Source organism: Gastrolobium bilobum, unplaced genomic scaffold (assembly GCF_033153095.1).
Source record: "Gastrolobium bilobum isolate Gb01-03AN ecotype WA unplaced genomic scaffold, APGP_CSIRO_Gbil_v1 utg10499, whole genome shotgun sequence".
NCBI classification, from domain to species: domain Eukaryota; kingdom Viridiplantae; phylum Streptophyta; class Magnoliopsida; order Fabales; family Fabaceae; genus Gastrolobium; species Gastrolobium bilobum.
The window spans coordinates 305484-328855 of record NW_026897582.1 but is presented as its reverse complement, the minus strand read 5'-3'; the positions used below and the strand labels follow the sequence as shown (position 1 = coordinate 328855).

At 33.6% G+C, this 23372-nt stretch overlaps 3 protein-coding genes across 3 annotated transcripts; 1 reads left to right on the top strand and 2 right to left on the bottom strand.

The window, feature by feature from the left end:
* Positions 1-10508: 10508 nt before the first annotated feature.
* LOC133308271 (protein FAR1-RELATED SEQUENCE 5-like) lies at positions 10509-11000 on the bottom strand. Its single transcript, XM_061508879.1, has one exon. The coding sequence runs from the start codon at positions 10998-11000 to the stop codon at positions 10509-10511; it is 492 nt and encodes a 163-aa protein (XP_061364863.1).
* A 51-nt stretch (positions 11001-11051) lies between these two features.
* LOC133308270 (protein FAR1-RELATED SEQUENCE 5-like) lies at positions 11052-12284 on the bottom strand. The gene is made up of 2 exons (XM_061508878.1): positions 11615-12284; positions 11052-11515 (listed from the first exon to the last, which is right to left on the bottom strand). The coding sequence occupies exons 1-2, from the start codon at positions 12282-12284 to the stop codon at positions 11052-11054; spliced, it is 1134 nt and encodes a 377-aa protein (XP_061364862.1).
* A 2482-nt stretch (positions 12285-14766) lies between these two features.
* Positions 14767-17614, top strand: LOC133308290 (proline transporter 1-like). The gene is made up of 8 exons (XM_061508898.1): positions 14767-14901; positions 15104-15328; positions 15467-15561; positions 15666-15852; positions 15977-16101; positions 16628-16843; positions 17029-17259; positions 17394-17614. The coding sequence occupies exons 1-8, from the start codon at positions 14781-14783 to the stop codon at positions 17541-17543; spliced, it is 1350 nt and encodes a 449-aa protein (XP_061364882.1). The 5' UTR covers positions 14767-14780; the 3' UTR covers positions 17544-17614.
* Positions 17615-23372: the final 5758 nt, after the last annotated feature.

Here is a 23372-nt window from a genome sequence, read left to right as displayed (position 1 = left end):
GTAGGCATTTCTGTTGTGTACCTAGCTCGAAAAATATATAGCATTGGAGCTGTGGGAGAGGATTATACAAGTAACCTCTTGGTACTGGGGTTTGATCCCCTTGTGTGTTCCACCATGCCCGTTGAGGGTGATGGTAGGAAGTGTATGTAAATAATATAGGATAACATGTTCATGCATATTGTATGTGTGTTGGTACATAGGATGTACCGTGTCTCTGGCCAATAGACTGTTTGCCTTCGGGCGTTACGGACTTCCACTGGATAGGTCTCCATGAGGGAGTTCCAGTTGACCTGGGGTCGTGGTGTGTGATCCGGATAGGAGCACACTAGGAAGTCTCGGGTGGATATGGATGGAGGGTGCCTTGGTTTGATGTTCTGGGAACACGCCGTGGTTTGAAACCCGTAGGCTTATATGTTGAGCCAATAGGCTGGACGTTGCGTGGTTTTGGCATTGACCATTCTAGCTTCGTCGTATTTTGTATCCCTGTGCTCCCCTATTTCACTAAATCCCTTGCTTTATCCCATTTTTCGAATGTTATGTTATGTTATTATATGCATCGAAGTGAGCCATTGGGCGGAGTATTCTCCAGAACCTCTGGGTCACTGAGATATATTCATATATCTCACCCTGCTTGGGGACTTTATTCATAATATTTCAAATACCCTTTTATTTCAAGTTGGTATCAGAGCTCTCGATCCTGAGGGCTCTGCTTCCGCGCCTATTGTCTTTAGAACAAGAACCTTTTATTCTTTTTGTCTCTCGTTGCCATCAGTCGCCACCGGATTTTTTTCCGGGGACCTCTTGGACCGAGAAGATCTCTGTTATACTGGATCTCTGTTACTGTTCATCGTCTCCATTATTCTTCATCACAAGACAGCATCTGTTCATCACAATTGGACCCTTTCCCGGTGGTTTTTCAACTCCGAACAGACCCAGAAAGAACCGCGCTCACTGGACGACGTTGCTCCAAAAATTTCAGACCGGACGGCCACCGCACGCGCCCACACGCGCCGCTCCTTCAACCGCGAGTGAAGCCCACGCGCAGCCAATCTCACCGGCGCGTGAGATCATTTTTCCGGATCGGACCACCGCGATCTTGATCTTCCCTTCATCCTCTTTCTGGATCTGTGCTCCTCTCTTTGATCGGACATCGTTTGGTATTTATTTGTGATTTTTTGGCTTCTTGGAGCTTTTCTTTGACCATTTTCTATGCAGTATGGCCTCTTCTCAAAGGAGTTCTTTTTCAAAATTTTATGATGGTACCTCTTCTAGACCTCAGAGAGATGATCGATGGTGTTCTTATTGTAAAAGAACAGGTCATATCAAGGATTTATGCTTTCGCCTTTATGGAAAGTAATCTGTCTTAGAAAAGATGGCAAAGTTGCGTGGTCAAGCGCATTTTACTTCCTTTGAAATAACTCCTACACCTAATAAGACCCAACCTGCATTTCGTCCAGATGAGTTGGAACGGCTCCGAACCATTCTTGATTCCATGAGTAAGCCATCTGATACTAGTGCTTTGACTATGACTGGTATGAGCTCCAAAACTTATTCTTTCCTTTCTTCATGTAATGATTTTAAACATTCTTGGGTTGTTGATTCTGGTGCTACTGATCATATGGCTTGTTGTGCTGACTCCTTTACCTCTTATCATCCTACCACTGGAACTCATACAATAGCCGTAGCTGATGGCTCTCATACATCAGTTGCGGGATCTGGTGACATAAACTTACAGCAGTCCTTACATCTTAAGGATGTTCTTCATGTTCCTAAACTCTCCACGAATCTTCTTTCTATTCATAAAATTACAAAAGATTTGAATTGTACTGTAACCTTCTATCCTACCCATTGTGTTTTTCAGGATCTCGCCACGGGGAAAACGATTGGTAGTGCTAAAGAGCAAGGTGGGCTGTACTATCTGGTGTCACAATCTCCTGCAAATAAAGTAACAAATCACATCTTGATGTCTCATGGTCAATCAACTGCTGATTCTTTGATTTGGCTTCATCATAAGCGCTTTGGTCATCCTCCATTTAGTTTACTCAAATCTTTATTTCCGTCATTGTTTTTGTCTAAATCTATTGAGTCTTTTCATTGTGATGTTTGTGAATTTGCTAAGCATCATCGTGTGTCTTTTCCTTCTAGTATTACTAAGAGTATTGAACCTTTTGATCTTATTCATTCTGATGTTTGGGGTCCCTCTAAAGTCCCTCATGGTTCTGGAAATAGATGGTTTATTTCTTTTATTGATGATTACACTCGTGTAACTTGGGTGTACTTAATGCGTGAAAAGTCTGAGGTACCACAACTGTTCTTTCAATTTTATAAAATGATTGAGACCCAGTTTGGTAAAAAACTCAAGAGACTAAGAACAGATAATGGTACTGAATATGTTAATCATAGCTTTTCCCAATTTATAAGAAATAACGGTATGATTCATGAACTTAATTGTGTTGACACCCCCAACAGAATGGGGTTGCTGAAAGAAAAAATCGTCACCTTCTTGAAGTGGCTCGTGCATTAATGTTTCAGACACATGTACCCAAATACTATTGGGGAGATGCTATTCTTACTGCAGCATTCTTGATCAACCGTTTACCCACTCGGGTACTTGACCATGTAAGTCCTATTCACTCTATGACTTCTTTTTTCCCTTCTATTCCAACTATGGTGAGTCTTCCTCCACGAGTGTTTGGGTGTGTTGCTTTTGTTCATGTTCATAAACATCATCGCAGTAAGTTGGACCCTAGGGCTATTAAATGTGTTTTTCTTGGTTATGTTCCTGATAAGAAGGGCTACAAGTGCTATCACCCTAGTAGTAGGAAATTTTTTATTTCTATGGATGTTACATTTCAGGAATCTGAGTCCTTTTTCCAAGGTCCTCATCTTCAGGGGGAGAATCCTTCACCAGAAATCTCATCACCTCCCTTCTTTGAGTTTGAATCATCAGTGTCTACTCTTTTACCTATGTCAGTGTATCCTCCACCTGGTCATGTTCCTCCTGTGTCTGTTTCTCCTTTGTCTGTTCCTCCTGTGTCTGATCCTCTTGTGAGTAATCCTCCTGTGACTGATTCTTCTGTGATTGATACATCAAGTACACCAGAGATACGAAAGATTATGACACCTGAAAGAAGGAAACAACTCACATTGTCTCAACAGCAACCTCAATCGTCTGAACCACTGGTAAGTCCTGAATCTCATATTTCTGATCATGATGTTAATACTTCTGATGACTTACCCATTACTACTGATTCTGATGATTTACCCATTGCTCTTAGAAAAGGAAAAAGAGCTTGTCCCAAGAAATCTTGTCTCTCATGTCCCTCTTGTACTCAATACCCTATCTCCCAGTTTGTTTCCTCTGCTAATCTTTCTGTGCAGCACAAAAGCTTTGTTTCAACACTAGACTCTATTGCAATCCCAAAATCAGTACATGAAGCCTTGAAAGATAGGAATTGGGCTCAAGCCATGCAAGAGGAGATGAATGCATTGGAGAAAAATAAAACATGGGAGGTTATTGATAGACCTACTGGAAAGAAAGCAGTAGGGTGCAGATGGGTTTATGCCCTGAAATATAATTCTGATGGAACTCTTGAGAGATACAAAGCTCGATTAGTTGCCAAATGTTACTCTCAAACCTATGGCATTGATTATGAAGAAACATTTGCTCCAGTTGCAAAGATGAATACGGAGAGAGTTTTGTTATCCCTTGCTGCCCATTACAATTGGGATATAAACTAATTTGATGTGAAGAATGCTTTCCTCAATGGTGAGTTAGAAGAAGAAGTCTACATGGAAATTCCGCCTGGTTTTGATTCTGTGAAGGGAGAAAATAAAGTTTGTAAATTAAAAAAGGCCTTGTATGGATTGAAGCAGTCACCTCGTGCCTGGTTTGGAAAGTTTACTAAGGTTATGATGACCTTAGGATATAAACAAAGTCAAGGAGATCACACTCTTTTTTTCAAGCACTCCCAAAATGGGAAGCTTACTGTGCTCCTTGTATATGTTGATGATATTATTATCACAGGTGATGATTTTGTGGAGAGACAGATTCTGCAAACACGGCTTGCCTCTGAGTTTGAAGTCAAAGACCTTGGGAAACTGAGATATTTCCTAGGGATAGAAGTAGCTCATTCGAGCAAAGGAATCTTTATTAGCCAGAGGAAATATGTTCTTGATCTTCTCAAAGAAGCAGGAAAGCTCGGGTGTAAACCCTCTAATACTCCTATTGAGCAGAATCACAAGATGGGCTATGAAGAGGAGAGTCCTCCAGTTGATAAAGGACAATATCAACGGCTAGTTGGGAAATTGATATATTTGGCCCATACTAGACCAGACTTAGCTTATGCTGTTAGTGTTGTCAGTCAGTTTATGCACGATCCAAAGGAGAAACATATGCAGGCAGTAGAGAGAATTCTTCAGTATCTGAAAGGTACTCCTGATAAAGGGTTGTTATTCCGACGTGATGGCAATCTATCTTTAGAAGTCTACACAGATGCTGATTATGCTGGATCCGTGACTGACCGTCGTTCTACCACTGGTTATTGCATGTTTCTTTGTGGTAACTTGGTGACATGGAGAAGTAAGAAACAAGATGTGGTCGCCAGATCAAGTGCAGAAGCTGAATTTCGAGCTATGGCTCAAGGCATTTGTGAGTTAATGTGGCTGAAAATTGTACTTGATGATCTAAAAATAAAATGTGAGGGACCTATAAAGCTGCTATGTGATAATAAGTCCGCTATTTGTATAGCTCATAATCCAGTTCAATATGATCGGACTAAACATATTGAGGTCGACCGCCATTTCATCAAAGAGAAACTTGATAGCGGGTTGATTACCACTCCATACATTCCCACTGGGCGTCAATTAGCTGATCTATTGACAAAGGGGCTTCCTTCAGATAGATTTCAAGAACTTGCTAGCAAGCTGAGAATGATAAATATCTATTCCTCAGCTTGAGGGGGAGTGTTGTAAATAGTAATTATGTAGTCATTTATTAATAATTATGTAGTCATTTATTTGTATTAAATAGTAATTATGTAGTCATTTATTAGTAATTAGGTAGTCATTTATTTGTATTTATTTAGTCCGTTACTTGTATATTGAGCGAAGCCTATTAGGTCAAAATTAGGTCAAGAAGTCTCTATAAATAGAGACCCCTATGTACAGATTCAAATACTATTCAACAATATTTCAAATACCCTTTTATTTCAAGTATACATGACCTATAAAAACCAAGTTGAGTCGATTCGGACAAAAATCTGATCCGACCTGACCCACGCAGAGCTCTACTGGAGAGTGATGCAACATAAGCGCTTAATATCCTTCAAATGGATCATGATCCTACTAGAGACTCATGTGTATCTTCCAGAATCAAAGAGTGGCTTAAGAAAAATTGGAATATTAAAATGGGATACACACCCACGTACAACAACCATTGCGCCCGCTGGCTAGCCAAGGTGTCCTCTGATATGGGCCATGGAATCAAGTTATTCACTGTGCCCCAACCTAATTTGCAGCAACTATTGCTCCAAGATGCTAGCAGTAGTCTAGATTTTGCTATTTAGTTTTTCTGTCTTTGGGGCCTAGCCCCTCCTTTTGTACTAAAAAAAAAAAACTATTAATAGGGATAAAATTCACTTCAATATCTTTATGCTTTGAGAAATTAGTTTTTCACTGTAAACTAAAGGATACCCGAAATTATACTTAAAAAAAAGAAAAAAAAAAAGCTAAAACGTGTGGTTTCCAATTTCTGCGTTGCCCACGGTGTAAAAGAAAAAAAAAATGTAGCTTTATAACACAACAACTGATGATGTATGAAAATGATGACCTTCTAGAAACAAAATAAAAAAATAAAAAATAAACTATGGTCAAGAAGGATATTCGGTAAGAATAACGTAAATTATGTGGAAGGAGTGTACATTTAAGGTGAAAATGAGTGTTATTTTATATATTTGAGAAGATTGAATGGTGTTTTGTCCTTCCCTCTTTAGAGTATTCAGTCTGTCAACACACTGACGTTGAATCTTCGCTGCCGTCCTGATTCCCTGCTGCCTCTTGTATTACGTACTGGTAAATTTCGTCTACCTTGTTTTTCTCATGCCCCCGTATCCGTATGCCTATCAGCCTATGTACCTCCTTCTATACGGTTAATTATTTTTAGAGTAAATACTCTTCTGAGTACGTAGCAAAAAACACGGTTCCCACTTTAGTTCCTTATAAAAAACATTAGTCAGTTGGTTCCTAACAAATTCAAAGTTGACCCATTTTAGTCCTTTTGAGGGACTAATATGAGTCTTTTTTGAAATTGTGAGGGACCATGATTTCAACTAAATGAGTCCACTTTGAATTTATTAAAGACCAACTGACTAATTTTTTTTTATAAAAGACTAAAGTGGGACCGTATTTTTTTGTTAAGGACCAAAAGGATATTTGCTCTTATTTTTATTCTGTTTTTAGTTGCCGTCTAAGATCCCACATTAGTGTGTCATTGCATTGAATACAAAGTTTGAGGGATGACTTCGATTCGAGCAATTGAAGAAAATCAAGTGATTCATTTGCATATCTAGATGTTTATTTTATGGGAAAAGTGTGTATAATTTTGAAGGATGTAAAGTTGTGTCATTTTAAGAGAGAGAAAGAGATAGATAAAGGAGGAGAGAGAGTTGACAAAAAAAATAAAGTTGTGGGTCCCACCTCTTTATGAGAGTGAAAGGATGTAAGTTGTGTAATTTAAATGTATAGACACTTTTCCCTTATTTTATTTTGTTTCTAGAATTAAAACTTCATTGTATAAAAAAGAATGTTTTAAAAGGACTAGCAGGAGAAACATTAAATTTATAATATAATATAAGGCGTCAATTAAAAATTTATTGAATAACTTTTTATCAGATTACTTTTTCTTTCATAATACACAATTTAGATGGAAGGTTTTAAATGTTTATATTATATTAAATAATTTTACTTTAATTCATAATCATTTTATACATTATTTGAGTATACATCAAAATTAACCTAATACATGTGTTTTTCGAGTCTTTAATTTTAACAATTCTTTTAAAAAACGAATATAAATATTTAAAATTTAAAAGTACGAAAAATTATATTTTATATAAAATCATTAAATAATGCGACTATTTCAAATGCATATATATATATATAAGGAAAAGTGTTTCACTTGTTTTAAAAAAATAAAATTATCTCCTGAAATTTAAAAAATATTATTTTAAAATTATAAAAAATAACCTTTATCTCAAAAAACACTAAAATCTGTATATAAAGTTACAGGAGTTTATTAATTAACACAAACTTTTAATTCGTTGTCAATAATAAAGCTATAAAAATTAAAATGAAACTAATTTTAAAATAAGTAAATACAACTATATTTATTATGAAAAAAAAGAACTATATTTATTTATAATTTAATAATTTGTAATTATGATTTATTTTAAATTAATTAAAAATTAAATACAACTTCAATTAGTTATTATAATTTAATCCACTTTATAAATATTAGCAAAAATTATATTTCGACCATTGACTACGGACAATAAAAGTCTTGTGTTTTATAAATAAGTCTATAAAATATTGTGACTCCGATAACCGACATAATTAAAAAAAAATTAAAAAAATATATTTTAAGTGATAATACCTACCCAGTATATCGACTGGGCAAATTGAAATTTTACGTGGTGGATAGAACTTCTTCGACGCTGATTGTGCCATTAGAACGAAGGAATCATTTCGAATCTTTTCATACCTATCCTGATTCTGAATCCATATTTGGTCACAGCGAATAATATCTATATATTGTTTAATGTCTTTGTTTGGAAGATGAAATTATTTTTTACATAGATAAAGTACGGGAAATTATTTTCTCTCTCTCTTATTTTCAGATTTATATGGGCTCCATATGTAGAAGATAATTTTATCTCCTTTGTCACCATATATATATATATATATATATATATGAGGTAGGATCCTTTGACACCAGTGTCAAATTTTAAATTTGACATCTCATCTGAGAGCCGTTAGATAAAAAAAAATCAACGACTCTGATTTGTAAGCCTATGATGTAAGCGACTCTGAGTTGTAAGCCTATGATGTAAGCATTTCATGTAAGCATTCATCAGTAATTCAATAATTCATGTTCAACAATGATCATTCAAGAACGTGGCAGAGGATCTCCAGAATTCATTAGTTTCACATAAGCGTACATTTGTCCATTAATGCGGAAGAATTTTAAATGGTTGAACGTCTTTTCTCAGAGTCTTAACCTTCTTCTATACTTGTATCTTCTTTGACAGGGATTGGATACAACCTTTATGGGTAGACAATGATGGAGAGAAAATTCTGAAAAACTTTTATCAGAGAACCTCCAGTTTCTTTTGAACGTAACTGAACCATGTCACCAGTTACTAGTTATAAATAACTCCCTTAACTCTCTTAAATCGTCAATTATCATAATGCCCTTTTTTATTAATTAAACCAACTGAAACATAATATTACACATGAGACAAATAGTTTTACATTCTCCCATGACACATAATATCTTCATAATATTAGTTTAATTAATCATACATCCCACTTCAAGCTTCTTATCTATGATTTTTTCATCTCTGATTGTTTAGGTTCTTGCATTTATATCAATGTTAGTTTTCTACCAAATGAATTCCTTTTACCCCACATTTATTTATTTTATTGAATCTGTTCTATGCTTCATGTCATCTTAATCAACCATCTAATTTCACGGTTATCCTGGCTGATTGCATTTTTTCAGATTCCATTTCTCAGGCTGGACCAACTGTTGATTCTCTGTTTGTTGGATTTGTTTTTTTTATTTCTGCCATCTTTGGCTAGCTGTTTTATATTTCTTAAAAATGAATAAAAAATGTAACCCGAATAAATATTTTTCATACTAAATGTTTTGGATCCTGTAGTTTGTTATAGTTATGCTGGTGGGGTGCTCAATTTTTGGTGATTCATTTCTTCCTGCAGTTGGAACTAAAATTGTCCACAATGTCAACAATGCAGAACTAAAAATTTTGGTGATTCATTTTTGGTTATTCATTCAAATATTTTTCATATAAATATTTTACAATGTCCACAATGCAGAACTAAAATTGTTTTTGGAAGTGGAGCTTGGGCTGGTAACATTTGTATTAATGTGGATGTTGTATACTTCTTCGATAGCATGATATACTCATTCCCAAACTCAGAAATGTTGACAAACTACATTATTGATTAGGATTTACAACCCATTGCACCACCTGACAAGGACAAGGATGATGTTTTAATATTCTTCAAGTTATATGATCCTGAAACAGAAGAGCTACGGTATTGAGTATTCAGTTTACTATGCATTGATGAAATGCATACAATTACAGTTCCTAACACTCTGCATCATCTAAACTATGATCTATAATTTCAAATGAGGATAAGTTTCCATTAATAGAAAGGAGAGGTTGATCCTATATAGAGTCTCCAAATTGATAGTGTGTGTATTCCTTTTTGCAGGATGTTGCTGCATCAGCCAGAAAAGCTGACCAGGAAACATGCTAAGGATATTGCAATAGGAACCATCCAAATGAAAGGCATGAAAGTAATCAATATGGAAGATCCTTTAAAAGAAGGCTTTCACATAGACTTCAAGGAACACTACGAGTAGGAAGAGTCATTATAGAATATTGTGTATCAGTTGTAACTTATAGGATATTGTGTGTGAGTTGTAACTTGAATTTTAGGAGTCACTATAAGATATATGTGTCCAATGTAATTTGAATCCATGTACATAATTATTCTATGTGAGTGATTCATCACATGTGTTTGTTTTATCAAATTTAGCTTTTGTACTACTCTTTGACAAATTTAAAATAATATATAATTCATATCAATAAGAGTTATACATCTCAATATATGTGCATGGAAAGTTTGCATTGCTGTCAAATTTTTAGCAAAACAGTTGGCTACAATTAATTACTGGGAACAGTACGTACATCAAAATAATATAAAACTTTCCAGAAATAAACAATATAAAGTTATCTTTACAATGCAACTGGTTTCATTCAAAAAGGATATCTATACTCAACTTTACAAGATATCTTTACAATGCAACTTTACAAACACCAAAATAATTTCTTCTCTTCTATAGCTGCTACAACTTCCAATCTCTTATACAAAAATCTGCAATGTCATTAGGAGCAACTTTCTAATGAAACTATTATTCCTTAAGCTTATGGTTTCTTCTTCAATTCTTTTTCTCTTTCTTTCTAATTGTTGTTGAAATAATTCATCAATAATAGCATCAAACCTTCTAATTTCATGAAAACAATCTTTTGCTTCCGAAATAGCCAAATTGCACTTCGACTGAGTTGACAACAAAGACAAAGCACTTACTTCACTATTAGTTGTTTTAGAATGAACAGACAAAATATTTTGAGCCTTATAGCTTGCATTCATGGTCCATCTAGTCAAAATATACTTTTCAGGAAGGGTCATCATTTGTTTCTTCATGAAGATGTACAAAATATTGTCTCAAACTTTGTACAAGAACAATGAGTAATGGAACTTTCTATCAAATTGTAATCAACAATTGCCCACAACTCTTTATTAACTTTGTGAGACCCTACTCGGTACCTAATATTTTGCTCATCTATTGACACCTTTTTGTGAAAGTAATCTTGTGTGGCAGACCTCCACTCTTTTTTAAAAATTTCAAACAGTTTTCTTGTGTAGCGCTCTCCAGCTATTGTTTCAATTGGATGATTACTCTCCAAATTTGCTTTTGTATTTCTAGTTTTAAAATCTTCATCTTCTTCAGCATCTCTTCTAGACTTGATTGCTTTATCATACTGGGTAACAAAGTCATTTAACATTGTGTTGGAGTTGACATATCCATCAAAAAATGCATTGATGCTCTCACTTCGGCCACTTGTAGTCATTCCAGCAAAAAAAATATCTTTCAAGTACGCCTTTGCCCAATGGTTACGTGAAGCATACATGTTAGCCAACCAACTACTTGCTTTAATATCATATTTAGTTCTTAATGCTTCTTAGTTGTCTTCAAATTCATCTATGCTTCGACTTTTATACCATGCACGAAAGTCAATGTCAAAACTATCTTTAAATTGTGCATGTAATGCTTGACTATGCTCCAAAACATGCTTTTTTATGTGCCATGCACAAAATTGATGTCGTGCTCCTGGAAATATCGTAGCAATTGCTTTCTCCATTGCTTTGTCTTGATCAGTAATAATAGCAACTGGAGACTTATCAAACATGCATGTCCGAAACTTTTTAAACAACCAAGTAAAGGTTGCCTCTATTTCATCCTCTAACAAAGCAGCAGCAAATAAAATTGATTGCCTATGGTGATTAACCCCAACAAAAGGGGCAAAAGGAAACTTGAGCTTGTTTATTTTATAAGTCAGATCAAAGACAAGGACTTCCCTAAATTGACCATAGGAAGCTCTCGACCTACCATCCGCCCAAAAGACGCTTCTTAATGTACCATCTTCTGCCAACTATATATCAAAATAAAAACATCTATCGAGAGCAGACTTCTTCTGAAAGTGTTTGATGATGCCCTGACATTCTCTCCCTACATTATTCTTACGTTGGCTTGATATAATAGTGCTAATTTGATCCGAAGTGATGTTAACTTCTTTGTTCATAACATTCACCACCTTTGAGATTTTTGACGACGTTAAACCCTCCCCATGAAGTTTAGAAACAATGGATTTAGTAAAATTTGAGCGATGTAAATCGTTATGAGAAGGAAACTTGTTCACCTTTGATGGAGTGTTAATCAATGGATGATTATGTGAATTATTGAACTTCTCCACTTTCCATAATCCATTCACTAACTTTATTTGAAACATCGCCAAACAATTAGTCCTTGTATCTCTTCGCCTTTTGACATTGCTAACATCAATTCTTTTATCATTTAGATTCTTGACACCTTGCTTTGAGCACACATAATTCCTCAAACATGGTTGTTGTGTTCTTCTACTCCTATTAGAGTAATGCTTACATATTCCGAACCCCTTAACTTTTGCATAATCATTGTAAAAATCATAAGCTTCTTCAGCTGTCTCAAAAACTCTACCCACCACAGGAGGCTCATTAAACTCATTATCAGCTCCTATAATTTCTTGGCAATTGTCCTTCCTAAAATCATCACCTTTGTCTTGATTCATAATTTCACACTGAACATCTTCGCTTAACTCATCGCTATCTTTCTCCAATTCAACAATGTCATCTAAAGATACTAAACTTTCACTCATGTCTTCAATAGTTGTTATTTGGGAGTGTTCCATCAATAACCTGTAAAGAAAAAAAGAAAGGAATTACGAGTCCATATATTCGGTTTCTTGTTTGTATCAAGAACATAATAGCAAAAACTGAGAATATAATTGTTGTTTGCGATCAAAAGCAAGAAACTACTCTACAAAAAAAGAAGAAGCAAGAAACTGGAAAACAAAACTTCATCTGAACATAGAGGGAAAAAAAACAAGAACAAAAGCATGAGTCGATATATCCAGTTTCTAAAATCATATAACATTCTACCCATTATAAAAAAGTGTACCAAAAAAATAGAATTTAAAACACAATAAACAGAGAAAGAAAGAAAAAAACCCTAATTAAGTAATAAGGAAAGCAAGAGAAAGAAAAACCTTATGGAGCTTCCATGAGAGGAACTAATCTTGTGTTAGAGTAGTTGTAGAAGTTCCTGGTCTCTCTTTTGCTTTCTTGCTCACCACCTAAAGATATAATCACATTACCAAAAATATAATAAATGATCCACACTCACGCTTCCAAAGCAAGAAAAAGTCATAAGGTGAATACCCCTCAACTCAATATCATTAATGTGCAGATATGGGAAAACAAAAACAAAAATTCTAACTAGTCTACAAAAAATAAAAGAACAAACAAACTTTTAGTCTCCGAAGAAGCATTGTGACAACATTGTAAAGCACATGAACGATTGCTAAGAAGGATATGAGAATGTGTAACTGATAAAATCCATGGACAAATAAGAAACTGAGAATGTGTAATGGTGTTCTTCTTTTGCTTGCTTTTCTCGCGCTGAAACTGGACAAGGAGAAAAAAGAAATTTGGTTTCTTCTTTTTACTTTTAAAAAAAGACAAAAGCATTGTATCAAAAAAAGAAAAGAAAGAAAAAAGACGAAAATGGTATCGTTTCCATAAACAGCAGAGAGAGTTCTCTAAAGTCACTTTAGAGACTTTATTCCCTATATATATATGGTTTGTTTTTTGTGTAATGAATGTAGATAAATTATCTGCATTGAGTTTTAAACGATGTTATTTTGGGAAGAAAATCAATGTATTTTTACACTTACAACTTATTCCAAGGCTACAATAGTTTTTATTAGGGGTGTAAATGGGCTAGGCCGGCCTACAGGGGCCTACGGCCTAGCCTATATTAGGTCAGGCTTGACATATTATAAATAGTAAAATTGAACAGGCATAGGCTTTTAACAAAACTTATTTAGAAAATAGGCCATAGGCTCTTTTGTATATGACGGGGCTATAAGCCTATAGGCCGGCTTATATCATATTATTTATTTAAAATATAATAAATAAAATTATTATTTTAATTATTTTGAATAATAAAATAATATTATTTTAGTTATTCTTTTAATTGTTGAATATTTAATGGACTTAAACCGGCTAATAGGCCTAGGCCAAGACTTTTATTTTTTAAATATAGGTCAGGCCAGACTAGTAATTTGGGGCCTACACAGGCTGATAGAGCATGTCATACCCAATATTTTTTACGTAGGCCTAGCCTATTTAAGTCAAAGCCTAGCCTAGCCCAACCCATTTACACCCCTAGTCTTTATCATTATAATTTTTTAATCTTCTAACCCAAAACGATGTCGTTTTAAGAATGAATGTAAATAATTTATTTGCATTGATTGTAGAAACATTAAAATTACATACATATACATACATATACATACATATATATATATGTATATATACGGGGAAAGATTCGTTTATAATTTTTTTTTATAAATTATACTAAGTATGACCGATTATACACTCTTAATTAGTATATGACCAGTCAGACATACTGTAATTTATAAGAGTTTATAAATAAAAAGTTTGTAAATATAATCTTTCTATATATATATATATATATACACGACAATTTAAGATAAACTTATGGGATAGGATATTGTGACACCCAAGTTATCTTACACCCATGTGACACCCAGTCAATTTCACCGTTAGATCACTTATGTTGATCCAACGGTTATATTTATTTCCATCTTTGTATGGTCATGATTTCCCAAATTTAATATTTTATATTTATTTCTACCTTTGTATGGTTATGATTTTCCATATTTAATGCTTTCACTTTAAATTTGGAAAATCATGACCATACAAAGATGGAAATAAATATAACCGTTGGATCAACGTAAGCGATCTAACAGTGAGATTGACTGGGTGTCACATGGGTGTAACATAACTTGGGTGTCACAATATCCTATCCCTAAACTTATATCTTTATGTACCCTTTTTAACTGTATATATTTTCAAAAATACATAGTTAAAAAAGAGATGGCCGAAGATAAAGTCATATGGCTAATCTTATATCAAGTGGCTGCATAAACGGTTTTTTATTTGTTATTGGCGATAATGTATAGTGATAGTCCAACATCAAACCTCTATATTATTGGTGATAGTGTGTCGTGATAGTCAAACATCAAACCCACTTTTTTCCCCAGAGATCTGACATTCACCATCTCAACATGGATGTAGAAGGAAGAGCAACCAGTGGCAACTCACACACTCTGAACCTCGAACAGGGCCAAGAAAAGGATACCCAAAATGATGATTATGGCCTCGCTTCTGCTCATACTATTGACAACGGTAATACAACATTCATTCTCTGCTCATTTATGTTCAAGGTTTTATTTTTTGTGATACATAATTTTCTGTTTTTAAGTTTATAAAACAGTCGAATAGTCCCATACATGATTATCCACACTCTTACAAGTGAAGTCCTCAATTATCAGGTTTCCTAAAGATTTGAGATTCTCCTTTTTGTGACGAAATTGATTACAATTTGCAGATTCGTGGCAACAAGTGGGGTTGATGTTGGTGACAAGCTTCAACTGCGGGTGGATACTAACTTTTTCTAATCTGATCATGGTGCCACTGGGTTGGACTTGGGGTCTCATAGGCCTTGTTGTTGTGGGACTCTACACCGCCTATGCCAACTGGCTCTTGGCAGCATTTCAGTTCATTGATGGCAGGAGATTCATCAGATACAGAGATCTTATGGGATATGTTTATGGTAATTAAGTTTTTCGTTGTGTACATGATATTAGAACTTGCCTTCAAAATATCATACTTTTATAATTTCTTATCCAAGCTTTAATTAAATCTTAGCTGAAGGAGATCATTAATTGAATTTTTCCTTAAATTTCTCAAGGCAAGAATATGTATCACTTGACATGGGCTTTCCAGTTTTTCACCCTTCTTCTTGGAAATATGGGTTTCATTCTCCTAGGAGGCAAGGCACTTAAAGTAAGATCAAGTACCTCTCACAATTAACAAACCCCATATATATATAAATATGGGGTCGAATGAATGAGTTAGTTCATTTCAGAGAAAACGGTTGTTTACTGCAGGAAATCAACTCAGAATTCAATCATTCACCCTTGAGGCTCCAATACTACATAGTCATAACAGGAGCTGTTTACTTCATTTTTTCCTTCTTCATTCCAACAATGTCTGCAATGAAAAATTGGCTGGGAGCTTCTGCGGTTATCACTATCGCATACATAACATTGCTTCTGATTGTCTTAGTTAAAGATGGTAATTAAGCATTTTGTTTTAATTTTAGCTTTAAAAGATATTTTCTCCTGAACTTGTCCTCCTTCCAAATCATAGTACCTAGCATTAAATTATGCTCACCCCACCAACTATTTGTGGTTGGAAGGGAAATCAAATTCGAATAGGGATTTTGACATAAGCGGAAGCAAAGTGAGCAAGGTGTTCAATGCTTTTGGTGCCATTTCTGCTATAATTGTTAGCAACACCAGTGGCTTGCTCCCCGAGATACAGGTCATATTTCTATTTTTTTTCCTATATAAATTAATGGATTAATGTTTTTTTTATAGAAAATAATTTTATCTTCTACATGTAAAAAAATGTATAGGCCCCATGTGAAGAGAAGAGAGAAAAAAAAAAAAAATATGAGTTTCACACTTTTTGGAGAAACACTAATCCCATAAATTAAAACTGATCATAGAAAAAATTTAGAGTTCACTTTTTCTGCAGTTACTGCAGATAATTTATCTGCAGTAAGCTCAATACGACGTTGTTTTGGGACGAAAATCATGGTGTTTTTGTAATTTTAATTTATTTCAGGATTATTATAGTCTTTGTAATTATAATTTTCTAATCTTTCAATCCCAAAATAACGTCGTTTTGAAAATAAATACAGATAACTTATATGCATTAATTTGCACAGATATCTTTGTGAAAAATTTATTTGCTTCCACCTTGTGTGGGTCTACCTATAATAAATGCTATGAATTATGATGTTGAGTGAAATTTGTTTTTTTTTTTTTTCGCTATATGGATGCAGTCCACTCTACGTAAGCCAGCAGTGGGGAACATGAGAAAGGCCCTGTATTCACAATATACAGTGGGTGTCCTTTTCTACTATGGTGTTACCATAATGGGTTATTGGGCTTATGGGTCAATGGCATCTGCATACCTTCCTGAAAACTTAAGTGGTCCCAAATGGATCAACGTCCTCATTAATGCCATTGTCTTTCTGCAATCAATAGTCTCCCAACATGTACGTAAGATTTTAGCATATGGCCAGTTTTATTCAAGACGGAATAGTAGTTCTCACATGCTGCTTTTTTATATATAAAAAAAAGCATGTTTTTGGACAGTTTGATTTAATTTTAGCATGATATAAAAAAAGTTTATACCTAACAAATTGAAGGGTGTGTTTTTGTCCTTTTATAAATAATGCAGATGTTTGTAGCACCAATTCATGAGGCTTTGGACACTAGATTTCTAGAAATTGGGAAGGGAATGCATTCAGGAGAGAACTTGAAACGCTTATTTCTCCTACGTGCGCTCTTCTTTGCAGGGAACACATTTGTCTCTGCTGCATTTCCTTTTATGGGTGATTTTGTAAACTTGCTGGGCTCATTTTCACTCATTCCCCTGACCTTCACGTTCCCAAGCATGGTCTTCATCAAGGTTATTTATGATAATTACACTACACAAACGAAGCTATAACTAACAAACCAAGTAGACTAGTAGAGTAAGTTGGACTTGGACATCTATATGAACATATCTAACTCTTTTGTTTGTGCCTTTGATTCAATTTTAAGGTTAAGGGAAGGACAGCTAGAACAGAGAAGAAGGCGTGGCATTGGTTCAACATCGTTTTTTCTTCTCTGCTTACAATAATAACCACAATTTCTGCGGTTCGGTTGATCGTCAACAACATCCAAAAGTATCACTTCTTTGCAGATGCATGATTGCTGATCTCATCAACTGCATGCCTTAGTTTCAATAAAGAATTGGGCTTGCAGATACATTAGTTGAGAATGAATGATTACTGAACTGAATAATATAAAATCAATGTATCCTTTACCTTCGGATAACTATTTGCCTTTTACATTAACACGCTCAGTTCACAATCATTGTATTATTATATCAAGAATGGAAATAAGCAAGAATAATAATAAAAAATTAAATAAAATAAAAATAGTGAATAAATGTAAACATTTATGTTGCTATCATATTATATTTCTCATCTTCCGATGAGGCTATTAAATCCATCCTTTGACCTTCTTAACAAGCATACCAAAGCAAAAATACAGCCGTCTCCGCAGGGTCATCGTGTGGCGTGCATATTGTGCCATTCAAGACGATAAACAGTAGCAAATTTTGCTGGCGTTTCATTGAAAGTGTTGTCATAACTTCTAAAAATATGTATAAAATAAAATATACATAAAAAAATAATAATTTCCCTCTCATTCAATTTAATATAGGAGAGAGTGTTGCGTAAAATTTTTGCACTTTCAAATTGGGCTATGTCAATAAAGCAGTATTGCATTATTAATCTAACAGTTAATATAATGTTTGTTTAATAAATTAATAATGCATCTTTTTTTTTTATTAGATTATTACATATAAGTTGAATATACAAGTTTATACAAATAAATTTCTTAATATATAATGTCAAAAAGAACATTGAAAAGTGTTTTGCCGGCCCACTTGGGAGGCCCAATAAGAACGGCCCAATATCATGGGTTCAAGCCACTTCAACTCTGCCTTGGTATTACCCTTTTACCTACGCTCATGCAAGGAATCCCCTAAGGTGGTGTTTGGTTGAGAGCTTTTTAGAGGATATCTATGTTTCTCAAGTATGGCTTTTAGAAATACCATGTTTGTTTTAACGTTTTTCACCAAAAATCCATCTATCCAATTTGTATGGATTTATGAGAAAGATAGATATCCGCACTGTTTAGAAACTCAATTTGAAGGTGGGATTTTTCGGAAAACCGGTTACCTGACTTTTAATGCACTGTTGATTTCATAAAGTTACCTAATTTTCTCAGTAAAGTTTTTCTCCACCAAACAACTTTTTTTTACATTTTTCTACCTATCTCACTTTATCTATCTTTCCAATCATTTCTCTATCTATCTCATTTCCCTACTATTCCAAAAAAAATTCCTGAACCAAACGCCCCCTAACATCAGACATCATAGTGCCTTACGTTGGGATTCCCTCATTTCTTTTTGTCTTATTCAGCACTCAATCAAAACAGCATGCTGGGAGTTCCCTCTCCCTCAGCTTTTCCTGCACCGCATTTAGGGGTGTTCGCGATCTGGATTGGATCGATTTTGAAAGTAAAAATTATCCGATCCAATCCTTTCGATTTGATCATATAATCATCCATTCGATTTGGATTTTTTTCAAATCCGATCCGATCCAATCCAATTTTTTTCGGTTTGGATTGGATCGGTTTTCGGTTTTTTGAAAATCCTAAAATTTATTTCATTATTACTGTGCAAATAACATCTTTTGTGTATATTGGTTTGTAAATTTTATTTTTTTTGAAATACAAAAGTATTAGTATACTATAATATAGTTTTTTTTTGCAATAAGATATGAAGCTCTACAAAGATAAAATTTTGTTGATGAGATGTGACTAGATATTTTCTTGGGTTTAGTTGATGGGTTAATGGGTCTTGAGTTTGGAAATTTTTGAGCTATGATGGGGGAAAACCCAAGTAAATAGAGGGGAATTAATATATTGGATCGGTTTTCATCAACCTATCCAAAAACCGATCCAATCCAATTAAAATTTGTGAGTTTTTTTCGATTTTCGATTTTTCGATTTTCAGTTTATTCAGTTATAGATTTTTCGGTTTGGTCACCGCGGTTTGAATCGGGTAATGAACACCCCTAACCGCAGTTGTTGTTAGCATACAAGGTATCTTGCCACAACAAGATCAGGCTACTTTGCCTATTTCCTATAATAGTTAACTTATCTCCTCATCCCCTTTATCATGAGATCTATAAATACCCCCTCAATAGTTGACTTATCTCCTCATCCCCTTTATCATGAGATCTATAAATACCCCCTCATTTTACATATCAAAGGGACTTGATCTCTATCTTATGACTCATTACTATGTCAACAAAGAGAGCTATTACAGCCACTTAACACTATCCTCCGTTGATACACATTTCTCTTGGGATTACCTCTCGTAGTCTTGGTTCATATCATTGTTGTGTAAAGGCACCCCTATAACAACCATAACACCCATTTAAGGTTACATACTTGGCTCCCTGATCTCACTATCGGCTCGAGAAGGAAACTGTTTTAAGATATTCTCGAAATAATACTCTTAATGGATGAAAATATTTTCAATTTCCTGAATGTAAATTTTTTCCATGGAAGAATCAAACTGTCGGCGTCCTGGGATTGATTTGGCGATACCCGATCTTCCAAATGCACCTGAACTAGTGTTTGGCGGACCAGAAAAAAAAAAAAACAATTGGACCACAAGTGTTTTTTGGTATTTTATTTTGTATTTTTTAAAAAAAATTAAAGTTTTTGAAAGAATTTTTTTTAAAAAGTAATTATTAAAATAAAACTATTCCAAACAAGTAACTAGATGAATTGAACTTCAAATACAGTGAGCTTCTAAAATTATGGCATGTTTGGTGCATAGTATAGGATAAGGCCTGATTGTATAAGATCTGATTAAATTATAATACTATCTAGCGTTTGATATGATATTGTATAAGATAATATCCTCCAATATTTTAAAAATTAATATATTAAAAAAATTTATTTTAATATATAAATATTGAAATGATATATTAGTTCTTGGGAATTGTACTTGTAAGTAATATTAATACATCAATCCCTTATCAGGCCTAATCCACCACTCCTAGGCCGGATTAAGTTATACATCATTTTGATGTATAAAGGGGTCCTGCTGTATAAGCTTATACTATACGATGGTCGCACCAAACAACTGAAATATCATATCGTATAATATAAGCTTATACTATCATGCCTTATACATCACACCCAAGAGGGCGTTAAATGTTTAGCCGAATATATCTTAATGCCAATGCAAAGTTTTCGGTAATATTTCGTTTAGAGGATGCAATTTCCAAGAAGAACGAGTTCGGATTGATTATTTATTTTAAAATATAAAATTTTCAAAATTTTACGATAGTTATTAAATTACGAATCAATGATATATGGGTAAAAAATTTTTCCAGTTAATGGAGATAAGTTATCTTCGGTAAGTTTAAAATGACGTTGTTATTATAATTTTTTAATTTTATAATCTAAAATGACGTCGTTTTTAGTTCACTGAAAATAACTTTATCTGCGGTGACAAAAGAAATATGTTTCCCAGAATATATAAAGAGAGAGTTCGCGGGCTAAAAATCAGAAATTTATAAAGAGAATTCGCGAATTTTTTTTTAAAAAAAATACCAATTGAGTTGTATTGCAAATATCTGAAAGATGTTATTTTATATGACATTGCATCATCAATATAAAAAATAAATAAATATTTCTTCGCATGAAAATCAATTATCAAACTTAAAACTGTTGTTCTTCCTTTTTACATTAATTATCATTTTATCTTCAAAGTCAATTTTGAAACATAAAATCAATGTTAATAAAATCAGACCGGCCTGGTCGACCTAAAATCGATAAATTGGTTATATAATCGATCCCAGTGAAGCAACTGCTCGGCCATGCATTAAAATCGATGCGACCTGGCCAATTTTTGTGAAAATCGATGACCCGGCTCGGAACAAAAAAAATCCAATTCTTTTTTTCAAAAAAATAATTATAATGGACATATTTGAGTATTTTTTGCTCATTGACTTACATAGGTTATGTATCTACAATACTAATATTTTCTCAATTATGCACTATGTAGAAAATTTTGATTTTATTTATAGTTAGAGATGTCGTTTACTAAACCTGAAGCCTCGTATCTCGATCATTATATTTATATTTGATCCTTTATTGGATATTAATGTATGATTTATTATTTTTTATATTAAAATATTTGAAATTTTTATCATTTTTTTAGATATTTGAGTATGTTTATAATTTTTTAATATAAATTATAGAATTTCATATAATTATCGGGTCATGCAGTTTAACCAGTGACCAACTGGTTGAACCATGACCCAGCACCTCGACCGGGTCAATGATCAGGCCGATTTTAATAACATTGCATAAAACTATTAATGTATCTTTGCCCTAACAATTTAAATTTTTCGGTTGAAATAATTTTTTTTGGTGAAATGATTCTTTAATGACATCTCAGAGTTGACGTGACTAAGTGGTAACGAGTTGTACTCATTTTATTATTAAAAATAATTAAATACTATGCAATTTCTTAATACAATTAGGGTGGACATGATGTATTATCTATCCTCCAAGCTTAATAGCTCTAGTGTGAGTAGTCGTGTTAGAAAAAAATATAAAATTATTAATAAAATCTCATTCAATAATTTTAACTTTTGAGTTAATTTGACACTTTACAAATCTATAAGTTTATTACTGTTGCAATTGTACAACATTTAAAATTTCATTTTACAACTTGCAACCTTTTTTTTATGAGATATTACAATCGGTTCATCGCTTCGCGATTAATTTGATTCGGAGGAGTCCCGATATTAAGGCTTTAAAATCTTCTCAAAAATAATACTGAAAAGAATCAAACACATACTCTCACACTCACCTGCTCAATTTCCTAATATAAACTAAACTGCCATTATTTCATTCTAACTGCGATTAGATTCTTGGTATAGAGCTAAACTTTTAAAACCTCGGTGTTTCATATTGCGATGTTCGCTAAATGTCTCATGCTTGGAATGAACTAGGCAAGCAAAAAAAAAATATTGCAGTAATTTATTCGTCTTATTCCATCTCTCAATCTTCGATTTTTCTTCTCTAGCACCTACCTTTTCAGACTTTCCCATCAAAGCGTGTTTTCCTAGTCTTATAGCCAATAATTATACTTTTTTTTATGTTTAGTCAAATCTTTAACATCAAAAACTCTCAATAATTATCGGGTCATGCAAATTATTATTCTTTTCTTTGCAAGTTAAATCTTGGTTTTGCCTTCTCTGTACGTCAGGTCTCTTTGACATAGATGCTCATCTTCTTCATAATTAAATTCACCTCCCCCACCCCCCATATGAACTCAATAGTGAAGAGAGAGAAGATAGGGTGGACGATCACCCTCTTCAAGTTCATAATAGTATTTAACTTTAAGTATAATTTTTTTTAAATATAATTAGTTGTTTCCTTAAAATTTATAGACGTCTTTAGTTGTCACTTGTGAGTATTATTGTTATTTTATTTATCAAATACGTAATTGTAATTTACATATATTACACTATCCTTTTCAATATCATTTTTGTGTGGGATTTAAAATTTTAAATGTACATATATGTAAATTACAATTTTGCCCATACAAAATTTCTGGATCTTCCATTGAATTGCCCCAAAGTAAAATATTATAATTAAAATCAAGATTATATATAGTCATGGTAGATTGATATTAAAGGGGGTTATTTTTGCTATTGTGGTTCCATGTACGTATAAAAATTAAGGACGCAAAACACAGATGACAAAAAGATAAAATATGTAATTGCTTAGTTGGATTATCATATAAGTAGCATATAACCCTCCTTTGAAACCCCAAAAAGTAAATAAATAAAAAGATAAAATATTTACCATACGTAGTAGGATTTACGTATATCTAGGTAGCATGAAAGCAAAATTTCCTAGGCGATCCTTCCAACA